The sequence below is a fragment of the Fundulus heteroclitus genome, chromosome 6 (assembly GCF_011125445.2).
Source record: "Fundulus heteroclitus isolate FHET01 chromosome 6, MU-UCD_Fhet_4.1, whole genome shotgun sequence".
Taxonomy (NCBI): Eukaryota; Metazoa; Chordata; class Actinopteri; order Cyprinodontiformes; family Fundulidae; genus Fundulus; species Fundulus heteroclitus.
The window spans coordinates 7,650,966-7,666,396 of NC_046366.1; the positions used below are offsets into that span (position 1 = coordinate 7,650,966).

The 15,431-nt window shown below is 41.1% G+C and overlaps 1 protein-coding gene across 5 annotated transcripts in view; it reads left to right on the forward strand.

Moving 5' to 3' along the window:
* The window catches only part of tnk2b (tyrosine kinase, non-receptor, 2b), a 61,352-nt gene that overhangs the window by 17,699 nt on the left and 28,222 nt on the right, over nt 1-15,431 (forward strand). For 3 of the 5 annotated variants that reach the window (XM_036137969.1, XM_036137970.1, XM_036137971.1), the window contains exon 1: nt 3,034-3,053. The exons of 1 other annotated variant lie outside the window; for it this stretch is intronic. Coding sequence is in view for 1 of the 4 variants with exons in the window: in XM_021315639.2 (XP_021171314.2) it covers nt 7,744-7,824 (81 nt within the window). In the remaining 3 variants the exon portion in view is untranslated. Of the gene's footprint in view, nt 1-3,033; nt 3,054-7,601; nt 7,825-15,431 lie in introns of those variants that run through there. One more of the 5 variants, XM_021315639.2, reaches the window with a different exon arrangement.

A 15,431-nucleotide genomic window follows, 5' to 3' on the forward strand; every position in this document is an offset into this window, starting at 1 on the left:
TGCCTTTAACCTTGTGAATGTCGCTGCCCTCGGTGGGGCGCTCCTTAATCCCACCCGTTTTGCCTTCAGGGCTCAGAGTGTGCCAACACCAGGTGCAACCATGTGTCCCTTCAATATTTCCTGGAAAGTCAACATGAGACTAGGATTAGATGGGGTTTGTGTGTATGTAAAAGAGGCACATACGCATTGACCCCCACACTCTGACTTTGTGTCCTTTGGTTTCTGAGCCTCACCTCTGTCCAGAGAGGATTTGCACAGCGTGCCTGCACTGCTCTAATTTGGCTTATCTGAAAATCTTTCTGTGAAAGGAAATGAGAGAGGATTTGTGGTGGATAATAATTTCTAAGTTGGTTTGAGACGCTGAGTGGATGGAAACTATTAGGAGGTCTGACTCTGTCTGACTGTAACCCTCACTGAGCTGGCATCGGCCCATGTGTTTGAACTATCTATGAAGGGCACCCTGTTGGTTAGGAAGAATTGTTTTATTTTTATTATTTTTGTATCCCCACTTGCTGACCCATCTAACCTGACTCTCACCAGATGGATTTCATTCCGTACAGCTCCACACATCCATCTGGGATTGCTCCATTGAAGATGCATTTCAGAAGGAGGGGCCTTATAAAAAAAATCTTGCATATGATTGGATAAACCACTTGTCCGTCATCTTTACTGAAGCGCTACTTCAGCCACTCACATCAAAACCAACCCGTGATAAAGCTTTTGCCAAACCCTGTCGGGAGAAGGGCGTAAACGTCATTTCCACTAACAAAAGCCTTCAAAGCCGTTCGCTGGTGTTCTTTTAAAGAATTAATATTGGGTAGATTGGACAACACTGATTTAAATAGTAGCATAACTGTTACTGCTTGCTTCCTCGCTGCGAGCCGACAATGTTGTCTGAATCCAAACAGTCACTTCTCTGATATGTCACATCTACCAAAATCCCACCCTGCAATCCTGATTGGCTCGTCCATTTTATGTGGTATTGAAATCGCTCTCAATGGCAACGATTCCGGATGGATGTGTGGAGCTCTGTGGAACGAAATCCATCTGGCGAGAGTCAGGTTATGATCCATTCTCTGTAACTTCAAACTTTTCACCCTACTCCACTTGCATTGTGCAGTCTTGGCGACATTAACTGTGATGCTCTTTGTTCTTAATGCTTTCTTTTCCAAAGCTACACGGATCAGAGGTTTCTGGCAAATTTCTTGTCTCAGATTTTTTTAAAGCTTTATCTACCAATACCAAGTTTAGTTGATTTCTCTCTATAGATGGGTAGTAGGTAGTAGGTAGTGCACATGCGCTCGCCCACTCTCGTTCTAACCTTTAATTGTACTGTTTGCCATCCGGCTGCCAGGTCTGGTACAATTAGCATAATGGTTAGCATTAGTAACCATTTAACTTACTTTTCCAGAAGGAAAGCAACAATCTCCGTGTGACTTCTGAGCCTATCTGCTTCCTTAAGTCGGCACCAATGCTTAAAGCTTGACTGATGTTCACCCTGGTTTTGCAGCTTTTTTTTGGTCTGCTTGAATCTGAGAAACGTAACACAGAGAAGAAGCCATTTCTCAGCACTATCATTGAGACTCTGTGTCAACATATTTACTTTGGCATTGTAACCAAAGTAAATATTTAGATATTTTGGACCCATCAAAATGTATAGAATTTTTTTTTTTTATAATATATACTATATATTTTTAGTAAAATTAATAATTTTATTCCACAACACTCTAGATGTTCTGTAGATGTATTATTTTTGAAAAATTCATTGTTTTGATGAAATAGTTGTAGCTATAACCACACTCGGAAGTCTTGAAAATATTCTAAAATGTGATCTTAGCCGTGTTGTGATTGGCCACTTGTTATTTTCATTAAGGATTGAAGTGATGTTGCAACATTAATATCAGGGGAGTTTTACTATTATTTTAAAAACTAAGCTGAATGATCAGACACTTTAAACGTTCTGTAGCACCTTATATTAGCGATGGTATGGTTAGAATAATTAGCATTATTAAATGATTACCTCATTCAAAGAAAAATTACCAGCTGTTAAGAAATATTTACAGTCATGAAAAAACATGAGCAGTCATGATGTGAAACCTAAGCAGCAGACTGGCTACCACAACATATGGCCTGAACAAATAAAGCTAATATCAGTGAGTTAGACTTGTGCTGCATTGTTGTGCAGCAAAAAGGAATGATATTATATTATGCATAAGAACCAGTAAGGTTCTTAAGGGAGACGGGTCCTATTTATTTGATTTCATATTTTTCATTCCTTTATGTTTGCAAAGTTATCAATTTAATTACAGTTGTTTAAGTTAGTCCACACTTCAGATAGTTTTGATAAAATAAATTAACAGAACCACATATGGTAAACGGCTAACTGGGTGTTAGCATAAACCTCCTGTGCATCATTACCTTAACTGGTATGTTGCTCATGCAGTTCTGGTTCTGATGCTTACCAGCCAAGACTGGAGCCCAGTTTAAAACCTGGTGTCATCTGTTCCCACAATGATAGAAAAACAGCCAGTACATCAGTATCTTCATGCAAATATTCCCAAACACTGAATATTTATTCGTAATTTTAGGAAATGTGGCCACAAGTTCATGTCTAAAACTCTTAATATTTGCCTCAGTGTGCTGATTGGGCAAGAGGGTTTAGGAAACATGGATTTAACAGATTCATATGGACCATCAGGTTTTGATTAGAAATAAAAAGGCAGAATGTGCACAGGAAGCTGCAGCTTTCTAGCATTGCATACCGATGCAACTTCCAGCTTTTCTAGCTTCCTAAGTGGGATATGACATCACAGCTATGTCAACAGTTTCCCAGAAACATTGGGCTCGGTGCAGCTGTGGCGTTCCTGTGGTCCGCATAAGCTGCTTCTTTAGAAAGCAGTGTAGTGTAACATCTGGGAACAGTTGCAGAGCTGTGGGAGGGTGTTGCTACAATGGTCTATAAGAAGCAGGGCCTCAGTCTCAGTGCGATTGTTTTAAGTGTGGGGCCAGAACAGATTGTGTCGAGGCTTTGTCTGGTTTCTCTGAGGAAACATGTAAGTAAGTGTTTTTCTACTTTAACTGTTTAAGAAATATTTTGTTTCTAAAAAAGAAAATCCTGTTAAGGAATCTGTGTATATGATCAGATGGTAATTAGCATAATTAGGCCAGTTTGTCTTCTGGTGGGGTGACTGACTAATAATAATAATGATGATGATGATGATGATGATGATTTTTAAACAATATAAATCCCTACATAACATGTTTTGCAATAATACTAATCTGCTGCTAAATGGGACTGGCTTTATGTTTTGCACTGTTTTATTTGTAGTAGAAATTGTACAAAGAAAATTACAATTTCAAAAATGACTATTCTGGTTTTCATTTCATAGCAACAAAAATTTCAATCTATATTTATTTTAGTTGTAAGACTTTGTATCACATCTATTTTCCATTGTCTGTTCTGTTTTCAGTTTGTGCCAGTTATGTCGTATCAAAGTAATGAATGATCTACAGCTAGTCTAAGTCCTAGAGTTAAATTTCTTTAACTTGGACAATGGGTAGATTATTGAAAAATTACTAGAGCTGCACCAATTAGATAATCTTTCTCATTATTGATCACCAGTTTAGTAAAGCTCTAACCTTTTGAGAATCTGACTCCAATTTCTTGTTAAGAACAATAAATAACAAAGATTATTCCCATATTGAAAATTGACTTGTATTAAAATTGTTTATATTAAATAAAATATAAATATTTTTTAAAAGATTTCTTAATAGAAAACTACCTAATTCCCCAACTCATTATGGAAAGAAAAGCTGGAAATTTGTGTTGGATTGTTAAATCCTTGATGTTTTTTTTGTAATGATAAAAAACATTTTAGCATCCAGTCAGTCGTGACTGATCATAAATGATTTAAATTAGGACTAGAGGTGACATCACACCCAGTGTGTGAGAGAGCAGAAGGTGTTACAAAATGTCATAATTTTCTGAAAAGCTGAACTAAAATTTATAGTTGAGGATTTGCAGAAAACCTCCAGATTATAGAAGCCCAGCTTTAAACGAGAGGATTTTGTAAGCTTCCACCTTTTTAAAAGGTGGAAAGCTAAAATGCATGTTTCTCATAATGATTTAGTCTAAAGTCTTTATTAAATGGTTTATAGTTTTATTAGTGGAACAATGTTATCTCACTCAGTAACCTAATTTCTAACCCTGATTGAATTTCCACATTACAAAGCTCACATCAGAAGCTCACACTTCTGGATAAAAGCTTATTGCTGCCCCCAGAGCCTGAGGTCTACCCACTTAATCATAAAGAGACAGGAGGGAGCCAGGACTTGGTGCTTGAGGGGCTCTAAACGGTCATTTAAAGCGAGGGATTTAGGCATCATGTGATACTAGGGCTGGTAACGGTGTGTCATTACACCCACAGCCTGTCTGGTGACTTCTCCCAGAGCTCCATCATGGAGCTAGAGAAGGCGTTTACATGTTTTAACAGGCTTCCCTAGCAAAGGATTGGTCTAGTAGGGTCAAAGGTTGAGAACTAGAGGAGGTCCCAGATTGAGTTTTTTTTTTCCCCCCAAGTGGTTTTCCAGGTTTCTGAAGCTGAGATTTGAAAGAATGGTCTAAAAAAAGTTGTGAATGCTTTTCATTTCTTTTGCTAGTGAGAAATTTAGATGGTCTGTGTTTTTGTTCAGTTAACCATGACAGTGTGGAATATGTGTTTTTGTACACTTGAGATTTGATTCAAATCATTTTTGAACCCCAGACTTTGAAATTTCAGTCAGATTAATTTAGTTGTTCTCACACAAGTAAAGCCCTACAATTGGGGAAAGAGGGTGTGCTTTCTATTTCGTACAATAAATGCTTGTTTCTCCATGTGCAGATAGGCATATCTTTTGTTTGGTTGTGAGCCATTGTTTGTGTTTTTTGTCACAGCTAGCCTCAGAAGAGCAGATAGTGCTTGGAAGAGTTGGAGAAGCGAGAGCAAGTGAGTGTTGTTCAGTCAGCTGCGGCTAACCTGAGGACATTAACAAGAGTCTGAGTACCCCTGTTAAGGAGTAAATTGTCTCACTGAATATTTTTAGGAAGTTCTGACTATTTGAGTGCATTTGGGTGAGGAAAATTGGACAGTACTCTGTATAACATTGCAGAAGGTTGGAGCATACAAAGAGGGGAATCTTTGACCACGTTTCTTTGTACAATCCCTGCAAATCTTTTGCAGTTCTCTCTTCTCTTCAGCCAGCCAAAAGGATCTCCACAGTATTTGGGTCTATGGAAATGGAAAACACAGACTTTATATCTGAACCTTTCCTGTTTTGATTTGATTATATATTTTGGACCATTATTATATGGCATGATCAAGCTCCACATGCTTGCATATGTGATGGAGGGATAGAATTTCTTTTTTTCTCCTTACATTATTCACTACCAGCCTGTTGCTATGTGGATGATCTTTAATGGTTGTTATGGAGACGTGGGGACCTTGGGATCTCATTGCTGCAGTTCTCCAGCAGTAACGTTTGGATATTCATTTTGCCTCCCTTACCATCTTTCTCAAGCTTGCGGCTTGAAGAAAAGGGACCTCTGCCTCAATCGTTATATTTACGCCCCAATGAACCAAAATCCATGGCTTATGAATTAATTTTTCAAGTTGATAAGAGTTTCTTGGAACATCTAAGATCTAACTAAAAATAATTTTACAATTCTGATGAATTTCAATGATTTTCTTTTTGTTTGTACTAATATTACCAGGTCATCCCAAGGCACTTTACAAAGTCAGTCCAATCATCCAGACAGATTGGTTAAAAAGTTTTCTAAGGTAACACAGCTGATTGCATTGAGGCAACATTCACTCCTGGATGAGCATGTAGCCACAGTGGACCACCCCTGAATTGTGTTCACTTCACAGCAATCCCTCATACCGAGCATGCATGAAGCAACAGTAGAGAGGAAACCTCCCCTTTAACAGGAAAAACACAGACTAGGTTTTAATATGGGACATTTTGCTTCAGCCAATAAATAAGCTCAAATTAAATGGCGGCTTTTACATCTTTTAGTGTCACATTATGCTAGTGGACATGCCAGTAAATTCAGCTGTTTGTCTAAAAAATTCTCAACTGCAGCGGTGCAACTCACGCCACAACTTTGTAAAGACTGACAGGCAGGGATGCACGTGTGCATTGTTCTTTTATGACTGTTTTTTTTCCACCATCCAGATGTCCACTTAGTGAGGATCCAGATGGCCCGGATGCCCTCCCTGTAGTGGAGAGGAGCTGTTTCATGTACACACATGTGCACAAACAAACAAACAAACACACAAAGCCACATGGCCATGTTTTTCTCCCTCTCAGAGGAGAGATTAACTCTCCTCATTAGGACTCCCTCCACCACCCCATCCCTGCAACTCGCTCTCCTCTCCTCCCGTTTTCCATCATCTTCCTGCCTCGCACTCATTGGCTACCTCTGCGAGGACCACCACTAACTGGACCACTGTGACCGCAGGACACCAGAGCGGGGAGGAGGTGGGGATTGGTTGATGTTGCCACGGTAATAGAGGAGGCGGTCACTCACCAAGTCATTGAGGCAAAAGCTGAAATGGAAAAAAATAAAATAAAATGTAGACGGGTGCAGAAAGCAGGATGGAGGCTGGAGCAATGAAAGGAGGGAAAACCAATAACAACAACAACAGCGGGGGATTAGCCATGGACCATGCAATTAGTTGGTGCATTTAGGACAAAACTGTGTCAAACATCCCCCACCAAACCCCTGGGTCTTATCTTCGGAGCTGAGCTGCCAGATTAGAATCCTGGGATGATTGTAGATAAACAAAATAACGCGGGTGTGAAATTATAAAAGCGGCTTGTCCCAGCTCTCCGCTGAGGCACGTGTGCCGTCGTTGAGAGAGCGGCGGTTGGCTGACCATAGCGATGCCTGGAATAATAATGAGGTAGAGAGAGAGACAGAGGGAGCACCGCTGGATTTAAAGAGCATGCGTCAGCATGACTGCAGAAGGCACGAGAGCCGGGGAGAGAGAGAGACACGGTGACAGGAGAGCTGAGCACCGTCGAGTCGGATTGAAGCACTGACGGTTGTGACTCGATGGAAATGATCTGCTGGATTCGTCTCCCTCTGTGACACACCTTGATCGCATCAGTATAGCAGTTGTTCCATCCTGCAGCTACAATAATAAAAATGGACTTTTCTGTTGTAGAAGATAGACATTTCCTGCTGAACCCTGCAGAAGCTACAGAGATTCGAAAAGGATCAACTCCGGAGCATCCTCTTCATTTCTGCAGAAACTGACTTTGCCTTGTTTGGCGTGGAACATCGCTGCCGGCTGCTTCCACACACATGCAGTGATCAGCACCTGTGTTCCCACTCATTGGTCGGTCAGCGAAGGACGCCCTGTTGTGAACCAGTGAAACGGAGGTTCTCATTGTCCGGGCCTTTTCAGCGAGCGCTGACTCAGCCCGAGCGTCCAAGGGAATCATGCTGGCATCGAATTTATCCGCAGCATAGTTCAGATAGAAGTCATACTGTAATGTGCCCAGCTGACTGGAATGATGCTGTATGCGCTGTGCTGTGCTTGTCCTCCCAATGACAGCGTGGAGCTCGCAGCCAGTTGACTGAGCGGCAGAGTGTGAGGGTTGCTCGCTGATCGGGAGCAGTTGCTATTAGAGGTCTTTGAGGACTCACATCCACACCCCCACACTTTGGTGAGGGCACCGGTTGGGTGCTTACCCAAAATGGGAGAGACGGGAGAATACCAGAGGCTGCAGGAGACGGCCGAGTCTGACTACCAAAGCCTGCCCAGCGATGATGAAGAGGTAAATGTCTCAAGCTCACCTTGTTTATGCCAGTGACAGATGCATTTCAACAGGTTTTAATCGGGTTTTTTTTTTTGTTTTTTTGTTTTTTTTTTTAAGTTAAACTGCGGCAGGATATTTTCTAGTGCTGCTTTGACTTCATGAGTTTGGTGCAATGTTTTTAGAAATATGTCCCTTCTGCAGTGAGCACAGTGGTCCGTTTTCTTGTGAATGCTATAAGGTTGTACAATCTCACAGCATTCTGGGGTATTTTGGTGCTCAGTCTTTAGAGGGGAGTTTCATGATATTCTATTGTCTAAACTTAGTTTCTTTGTCATGATTATCTGCCTCTGTGAGGCATTTAAAAAAATTACTTCACTCCTCTCTTCGTCACCGGTGACTAGGGCAGCCATTGTTATGCGTTTTCCCTCTTGCTATCTGAATTGAGATATTTCATTACCTATTGTACATTCATGTCACATGTTGAGAAGTTGTCTTCACACTGGTTTGTCACCAGCACCTCTGGTCCACTATGCATACCACACCAAGGGCTGGGCTGAGCTGTTACAAGCATGAGGTCATTGATGATGTGCTCCCGAATAAGCTCAGCGAAAGGCAAAAGAGTGACATCTCATACCTTCCCACATGATGCGTAATGCCCCGCACGTTGTTGTAAATGCAGTGACGCCCCGGATGAAGCCAGTTCAACACTATTTTTGGCATTTAAAAATATATTTACGTTTGGTTACCCGTCACAAATTTTTTTTTTTTTACCTTAACAATTTGTGGACTTCCTGCACACTATGGAAAAGACTGGAATTTGAAACTAATCATCCAAGTTTGGAAAATATTTGTTTTTCAAGACATCATTTCTTTTCACATAATCTAGTAATGGGGTCTCCAACTCCAGTCTTCAAGTGCCACTGTCCTGCAAATGTCAGATGTACCTCTGCTCCAACAGACCTGAACCTAATGGCTCAATCACCTCCTTAGCATGTCATGAAGTTCTGGAACGGCCTGGTAACCAGCCATTGATTGGATTCAAGTGTGTTGGTGAAGGGAGGCATTTAAAAGTTAGATAATGTAAGCTCTTGAGATGTGGAATTGGAAACCCCTTGTGTAGTAGATGTATCCTTCTGTTTGTCCATCAGTCAGTTCATCAATCTCCTTATCCATCAAAATCCAGGAATCCATCTACATGTTTGTCCGTCCACACATCTGTGTCTCTGTTTTTCCTTCCATCCATGGTTGTCCATCCACACATCTGTCTGTCTGCCATCCTTCCTTCCTTTCTTAAACTCTTCCTAAAGGTTTTTGCTGGGTTTCTGTCAGTATCACCAGTGTACAGATATCTTCTGTAGATTCATCACATACTTTTTGTTTTTTCCAAAATGGGCCAAAACAACTGAAGAACTCTGATGATTTAAATCTGGATTAGTTTGATATCTGTAATGCCCCTGTATTCCACCGTGGGAGCATTGTGAGTGATACTTCCCGCCACACACTGCCCCTTTGACCACTAGACTGTCTTTGATACAATTCCCGCTCAGATTAAAGGAGCCCAGTAACATGGCTGAATATGTAGTTTTATGTGTCCGTTTAAAAGAGCTGAATGTTCTCTGTGTGCCGAGGGTTCTGTGCTCCACCTCAGCGGAGTTAAGGCGGTGTACGCTGCAGCTGTCCCCGTCGCTGCGGGCTCAGTCCGATCTCCTCCTGCAGCTGCAGCTACAGGCTGAATAAAGGGATTTGCACGTAGCCGGGTACCGGTGTCAGATGGGACCGGTTCATGGGGTCACAGTATTTGTACAAAAATAGAGTGGACATGTATAACAACGATGGAATTGCTTTAATTTATCACATAAACGCAACGATTATTCTGATTGTTGCTAATATAGCCATGCAACAGTTTATGATGATATTTATGTAAGTTCAAGCAAAATTTAACACAGACTAAATTTGTAGTATCTTTTAAGCGCCTATTAATACTGAACAATATTCCTCTTTGCCATCCTTCAAACCCAAGTATAAGAAAGTGGTATTGGCTTGTTAGTTAGTCCAGCTAGCGGCTTGTAACAGACGTGCTCCACATTGCTTGCCAGTTGTTTTTAAACTGTGTGACCTTAATAATGGTGCTGCTTTATAAATGTCTTTATTTTTATATCATGAATTTAAAATATATATATATTTTTATCCATCCATTGTACTATATATGCCCGCTTTTCTGTGCAGGGTTGTGGAGGGAGGGCTGGTGCGTATCTTGTTGGGTGAAAGAGGGTAAACCCTGGATAGATGGACACCGTTACTCCTCAGAGGCAAATTAGGCAATTTTGAGAGATCTGTTAACTTAAAATGCTTGTTTCTGGACTGAGGAAGCTGTAACCCAGCACATACACAGACACGAAGTGCAAACTCAATGAAGAAAACAAAAAAATGCACGTTTGCTGTATGCCGTCCAGCATGTTATCTGCTGAAGTGTTGTACTCTGTCGCCTGCAGAAATATCTCAACAAGCTGTAGAAAACGGCTTTGTTTTAGATGGCTTCTTCTATCTCTGTGCTGCTTCTGACTTCAGTGTTAAACTCCATTGCATTGCTGAAAATCACTAAGTTAGAGTCCTCTTTATTCAGTTGGAGCATCCACACTGAACAGTGTTGTTCTCAGTGTATCCTGGTAGAAATTGTGTTTGGTGGCGTTTGCTCTTTTTGAAATTGGCCTGGAAGTTAAATATTGTCTGATTCAGGTCAGCAGCCATTTTCTCATCACATGTTTTTTTTTGGTTTTGTCATGAAAAAAAAGGCAAAAGGGTCCCTCCAGTCGCTTCCTGCAAGTTCCAGTGGCTTTTAAGTCAAACAGATTGTACGATTTTGCTGTATTTTAGCTATAGAATTGAGTACATATTGTTGGTTTATTAAACTTTCTGTTTATGCTTCGTGCTGCACCTCAGTCATGATACTTCTATGGCATTTTGCACCAGCACCCATCTCCACCCTCTTAACCGGCTTTACTAGGATCAAACAAAGAATGGCTGCGGATTGGGGTGTATTTTGGGGATTAGGGGAACATCATTGGGAGGGTTGTTTTTGTGGTTGGGATTTATGGGTATTAAGTGTGGCCATCAAAACAATCTTTGTTGCCAAAAGGGTAGACACATATTCCCTACATGGCCTGGTACTGGCTTGTTTTTTTTTACGCAGGGTTCCTATTCTCACCACAGCTGGTTACCGTATCATCAGGCCTCTCCTGTGCTCACACTATGTAGGCTGAGCTTCTGGGGATGGTGAGGGAATGCCAGGCTTCGTCAGATGTGTGTACTATCTGTGAGATCAGCAATGACGCATGTCAGTCTGTCCGTGCATGCAGGACTCCATCAGTGAAATCCTGCGTGTAAAGGGTGTGTTGCTGTTTTGCTTGCACAGTTGTAAGGGGGATTATCACCGCCATCATTCTGCGTCGGCAGCTTTTTGGTACCGGTTAGCAAACCACAAACGCATTTTGCTGCCAAAAGACTCAAAGATGAACTCTTAAGGTAGCTTAAACTGTACGTCACTGAGGGTACCTCTGATGGAAGCACATGTCTTTTCATGCCTTAAACAGAGTACAGTATGGATCACATTGCAGAGACGAGCTTAATGTGATTGTGTGTTGCAGAAAATGCTGACCCCGTACCGCTTTTCTAATTTATGAGAATCTTATTAGCATAGAAACCACTAATTTGATGCCACTTTCGGATAATACAATATACAGGCTTATAATTTAAGATATATAGCATTACCATCCTTTAATGTCTTGCTGCTTGTACAGTCTGGGACTCCTGCTGCTGTTTGAGGAGGAAGCATGAAAGATAGAAGGTAATAAAGACCAGATAGAAGCAGCTGGACATACACGCAGTGGATGCCTCTGGATGGATACCCAGGCAACAGAGATCCAGACGTAATGACTATCCACTGCGTTTCAACATTATAAAATCCGATTAAAATTAAAATGTATTATGCGTATTTATATATCAGTGTGACATCAACTAAACTGTTTTATTTGGGTTTTATGCTATAGATCACCACAAAATAGTTTCTAATTGTGATGTGAAAGGAGAATGATACATGGTTTTCAAATTTATTTTAGTTTTAATTTTCACAAAAAATTAAATCTGAAAAGTGTAATCTGAATTTGTATTCAGCTGTCACTCCTTGGTCAACATTTTACAAAACCACCTATGGCTGCAATTCCAGCTTTATGTAGCATGTGTTATGTTTAGATCCAAGGACTGATATATTTTGACAATTCATATTTTCAAGATGGTTTAAGCTGAATCAGATTAAAGTTAGAGCATATGTCGATGTCAAGTTTCATGTCTTGCTACAGATTCAGTCAGACTTATGTGTAGAGATGAATATGTGGCGTTCTAGAAACCATTCTAATGGTGTTGTCGTGCTGGAAAGTGAACCTCTTTGTTGCTATAGACATGTAGGAATATTACCTGAAATGCTCAATGTAAGAGAATTTTAACATAATTATTATAAATATTCTTAGGCTGTAAATGTTTATTATTGATTTTCTTATATTATCTAGTGTTTGTCATAAATCCTACACTTTGTTTTTGTAATTTCGTCTGCTTGGTGCCGTCTTTTTATTAGATGGTTGTGGTTGATTGTTTCTCCTCTAACGTAATGCAGTATTTGCATGGAATACTCTGATTGGATGAAAAAGATCTGTCACTGTCTGACTAGTGATGTGATTCGTTTCCATACACCTTGTCAATTTACAAGACTGGAGATGGAGCCGAGCTCTCAAACCAGTGTTTGTGGTACAAATATAACGCCGCAACACATCCCTGTTTTAGGTTTTGATCCGGAGATGATCAAATGCAGTGTTATCTTAATAAAAACTATTGCAGGGAGGGCCATTTGTGGTGCTTAAAAGTCATTCCTATCTTGTCTTTATTCTGCCCCAGATTATTTGTTCACTGAATGCCCAAAGCACTGCTGCGCAAATGCTTTCCAGCTGTCCAAGCTTCATCAGTGCTTTTTCAAACACACTGTTGTCTACCAGCTGGATGAGCAGTTGATGTGCAGATTCTTGATGGAGCTGAGCTGGAGCCTACTCCCTTTCAGACTTCAAAATAAAAAAAAATATTAGACACGGAGACTAGAGGGATTCAGGTAGCTTTATAGGACAGACCTTCATGTCCAGGACTCATAATCATCTAGACCTGCTTCTGCGAGGCAGATTGTGTTTACTGTTCTGATGCCTTTAATGAACGCAGGACAAATCAAATTTGTTAGCCTCTAATCTGCTGATCACCACTGAAAGCTAATGAACTGCCGATCACCAGCCTATTGATCGCTGCTTCTTTAGTTTGAGAACATTTACGGCCATTTCTTATGTCTATTGGACCACCCCCCCCCAAAAAAAAAAGAAAAAAAAAAAAAGAAATCTGATACTTCTCTGCTAGATATTTTCATCTGCGATGGCTGAATTTTCTCAGGAAAAACACCTGTGCACACTGAACCTTTTTAGATCTGTGCTTCAGATGAAGAATCGGTTGCAGGCTTCTTGTCCAGCTGCGGGATTCAAGGAATGTGGCTCCTTCTCCATCATCTGGTTCACATTAGTCTGTTGCATAACTGTTCCAAAGCAAAGATTATGTCATTACATTTCATGTCCTGAACTTTACTAGGCCGTTCTTCCTCAATAAACATCTGCAGCTTGGAAGATCAATTCACAATAGTTTTATTTTATTATTTATTTTAAGCAGCTGATGAGGCTGGAGTCTACCATTTTAAAGATATGCCCAGTTTCTTTTATAGTACACCAAAACAGCTAAATATTTAGTTTTCTTTGGGAATGGAGATGCTGAGAGAAAAAGTACAACGCATCAATTAAAGTAAGGCCACTTTTATTTTCCCTGGTACACTTAAAACCTCCTAACGCAGGCAAGAGAGGGGCACAGAGAGCAGCTTAGAAAGAAAATGTGCAGACAAATGCTGGCTTGGTTTGGTGGAGTGCTCTCTGCAAGGAGCAACAGATGAGATAAAATGGCTAAGAGCATTAATCGGACAAAGTAAAGCTTAAAAGTTTCCGGTGAAAAGTGTCTGAAAAGTGGCTGGTGCAGAGCTTCGTTTACAGTCAGCAGAGTGGTGGAAGAGCGATAAGATTTTTGCGGGGATTATAGGCAGGAAGTCAGAGGCGGCACCAAATAAAGAAGAAAACACAACGGTTCAGCCTGCCTTTCCTTGAGAGAGGAAAGGCAGGGATTAATGAAATAGGGGAGGGGAGGGGTGACGGCAGCAGTTTCAAAAATAAACGTCAATGAAGCAGAGCGGGGGAGCAGACTGTGGGTATCATGAGAAAGTTCTTCATGCTTACTCCATATCTTTTATAACACCTACAGACACAGTACTTTACCAAAGGATTCATACCGCTAGAACCTTTTTTACATTTTGTGATGTCACAACCACAGTTTTCGATCAATGTCGTTGCTCTTCCCTCTACAAGTGCATCAATAACTATTAAAAGGCAGACTTGCGCAGTATTGATTAACATGTCATTCCCAGCGAACACAGTCCCTCCCCATGCGCCCAACAAGCCCATTCAGCATCCAGAGTCAAACACGATGAGCAAAAAGAAAATTGGAGTGGGAAAACAGCCAAACAAAAACTACGCCATCTGGCAGAAGTATTCATACCCGTTGAGCTTTTCCACGTTTTTTTCAACTCCAATATTTTCTGAATCAGTTTTAATAATCAAGTTTGTACACAAACAAAAAAAATCGGCTTCAGTTCTACTTTGCTCTCAATGAAGGCTTAAGTTTAAATTTATTAAAAAAAGGGGGAAAAACACTTTTTGTAAATAATATATATAGTTTTGTTTAGTTTTTTTGCAAAAGAGGAAGACATTGTTGGAGTGGCGCAAAAAAAGCATGTTATTGATCCGGCCACTCTGGCTGTTAAGTGTTCATCAGAGTGACAGCCTGGGGGAAGAAACTGCCTCTGTGGCGGCTCGTTTTTGTAAATGGGGATCCGGAGCAATGAGAGCAAAACTGTGCTTGTAAGGTGACAAAATGTGGAAAGGCTCAAGGATTAGTAATATTTTCGCCATGCACTGTATGACTGCATGCTGCCTGTGTGCATGCTGTAGGGTTTGGGTTGTTGCATCACAGGAAGCTAGCTCCCCCCCCCCCCCCCTACCCCCAATCCTGCAGTTGAATGTGACCCCTTGGCCCTGGATCAAATGCTCTGCTGAGCTGAACACCATGAAGCCTCTGTCCTCTGCACCACGCACTGTTCTGTTCTGCTCTGCTCTATGCGGCTTGCAGGACATTGGTGGGGGGGGGTGTATGGGGTGACAAGTACAGATTAGGAGAAGGTAGGAAAGCTGAAGGTACAAGAGATGAACACAAAACCGTACAGGCCGTTTTTAACAAAAAGTTCAACACGTTTTGGCTTCTTGTTCTCAGATGATGTAAATTTGAGCCGGGTCTCTTCCTCTAACGCCTGCGCCGCCTTCTCCTAATGCGGGGGAGTTGAATCGGGGAGAAGTCGTTCCTATTTTTAGTTCCACGCGCGATGGAGAGATGGAAAAGCAAACAGACAGTTGTTGCATATGCAAAGCTGAGAATCTGGCAGGGAGCTG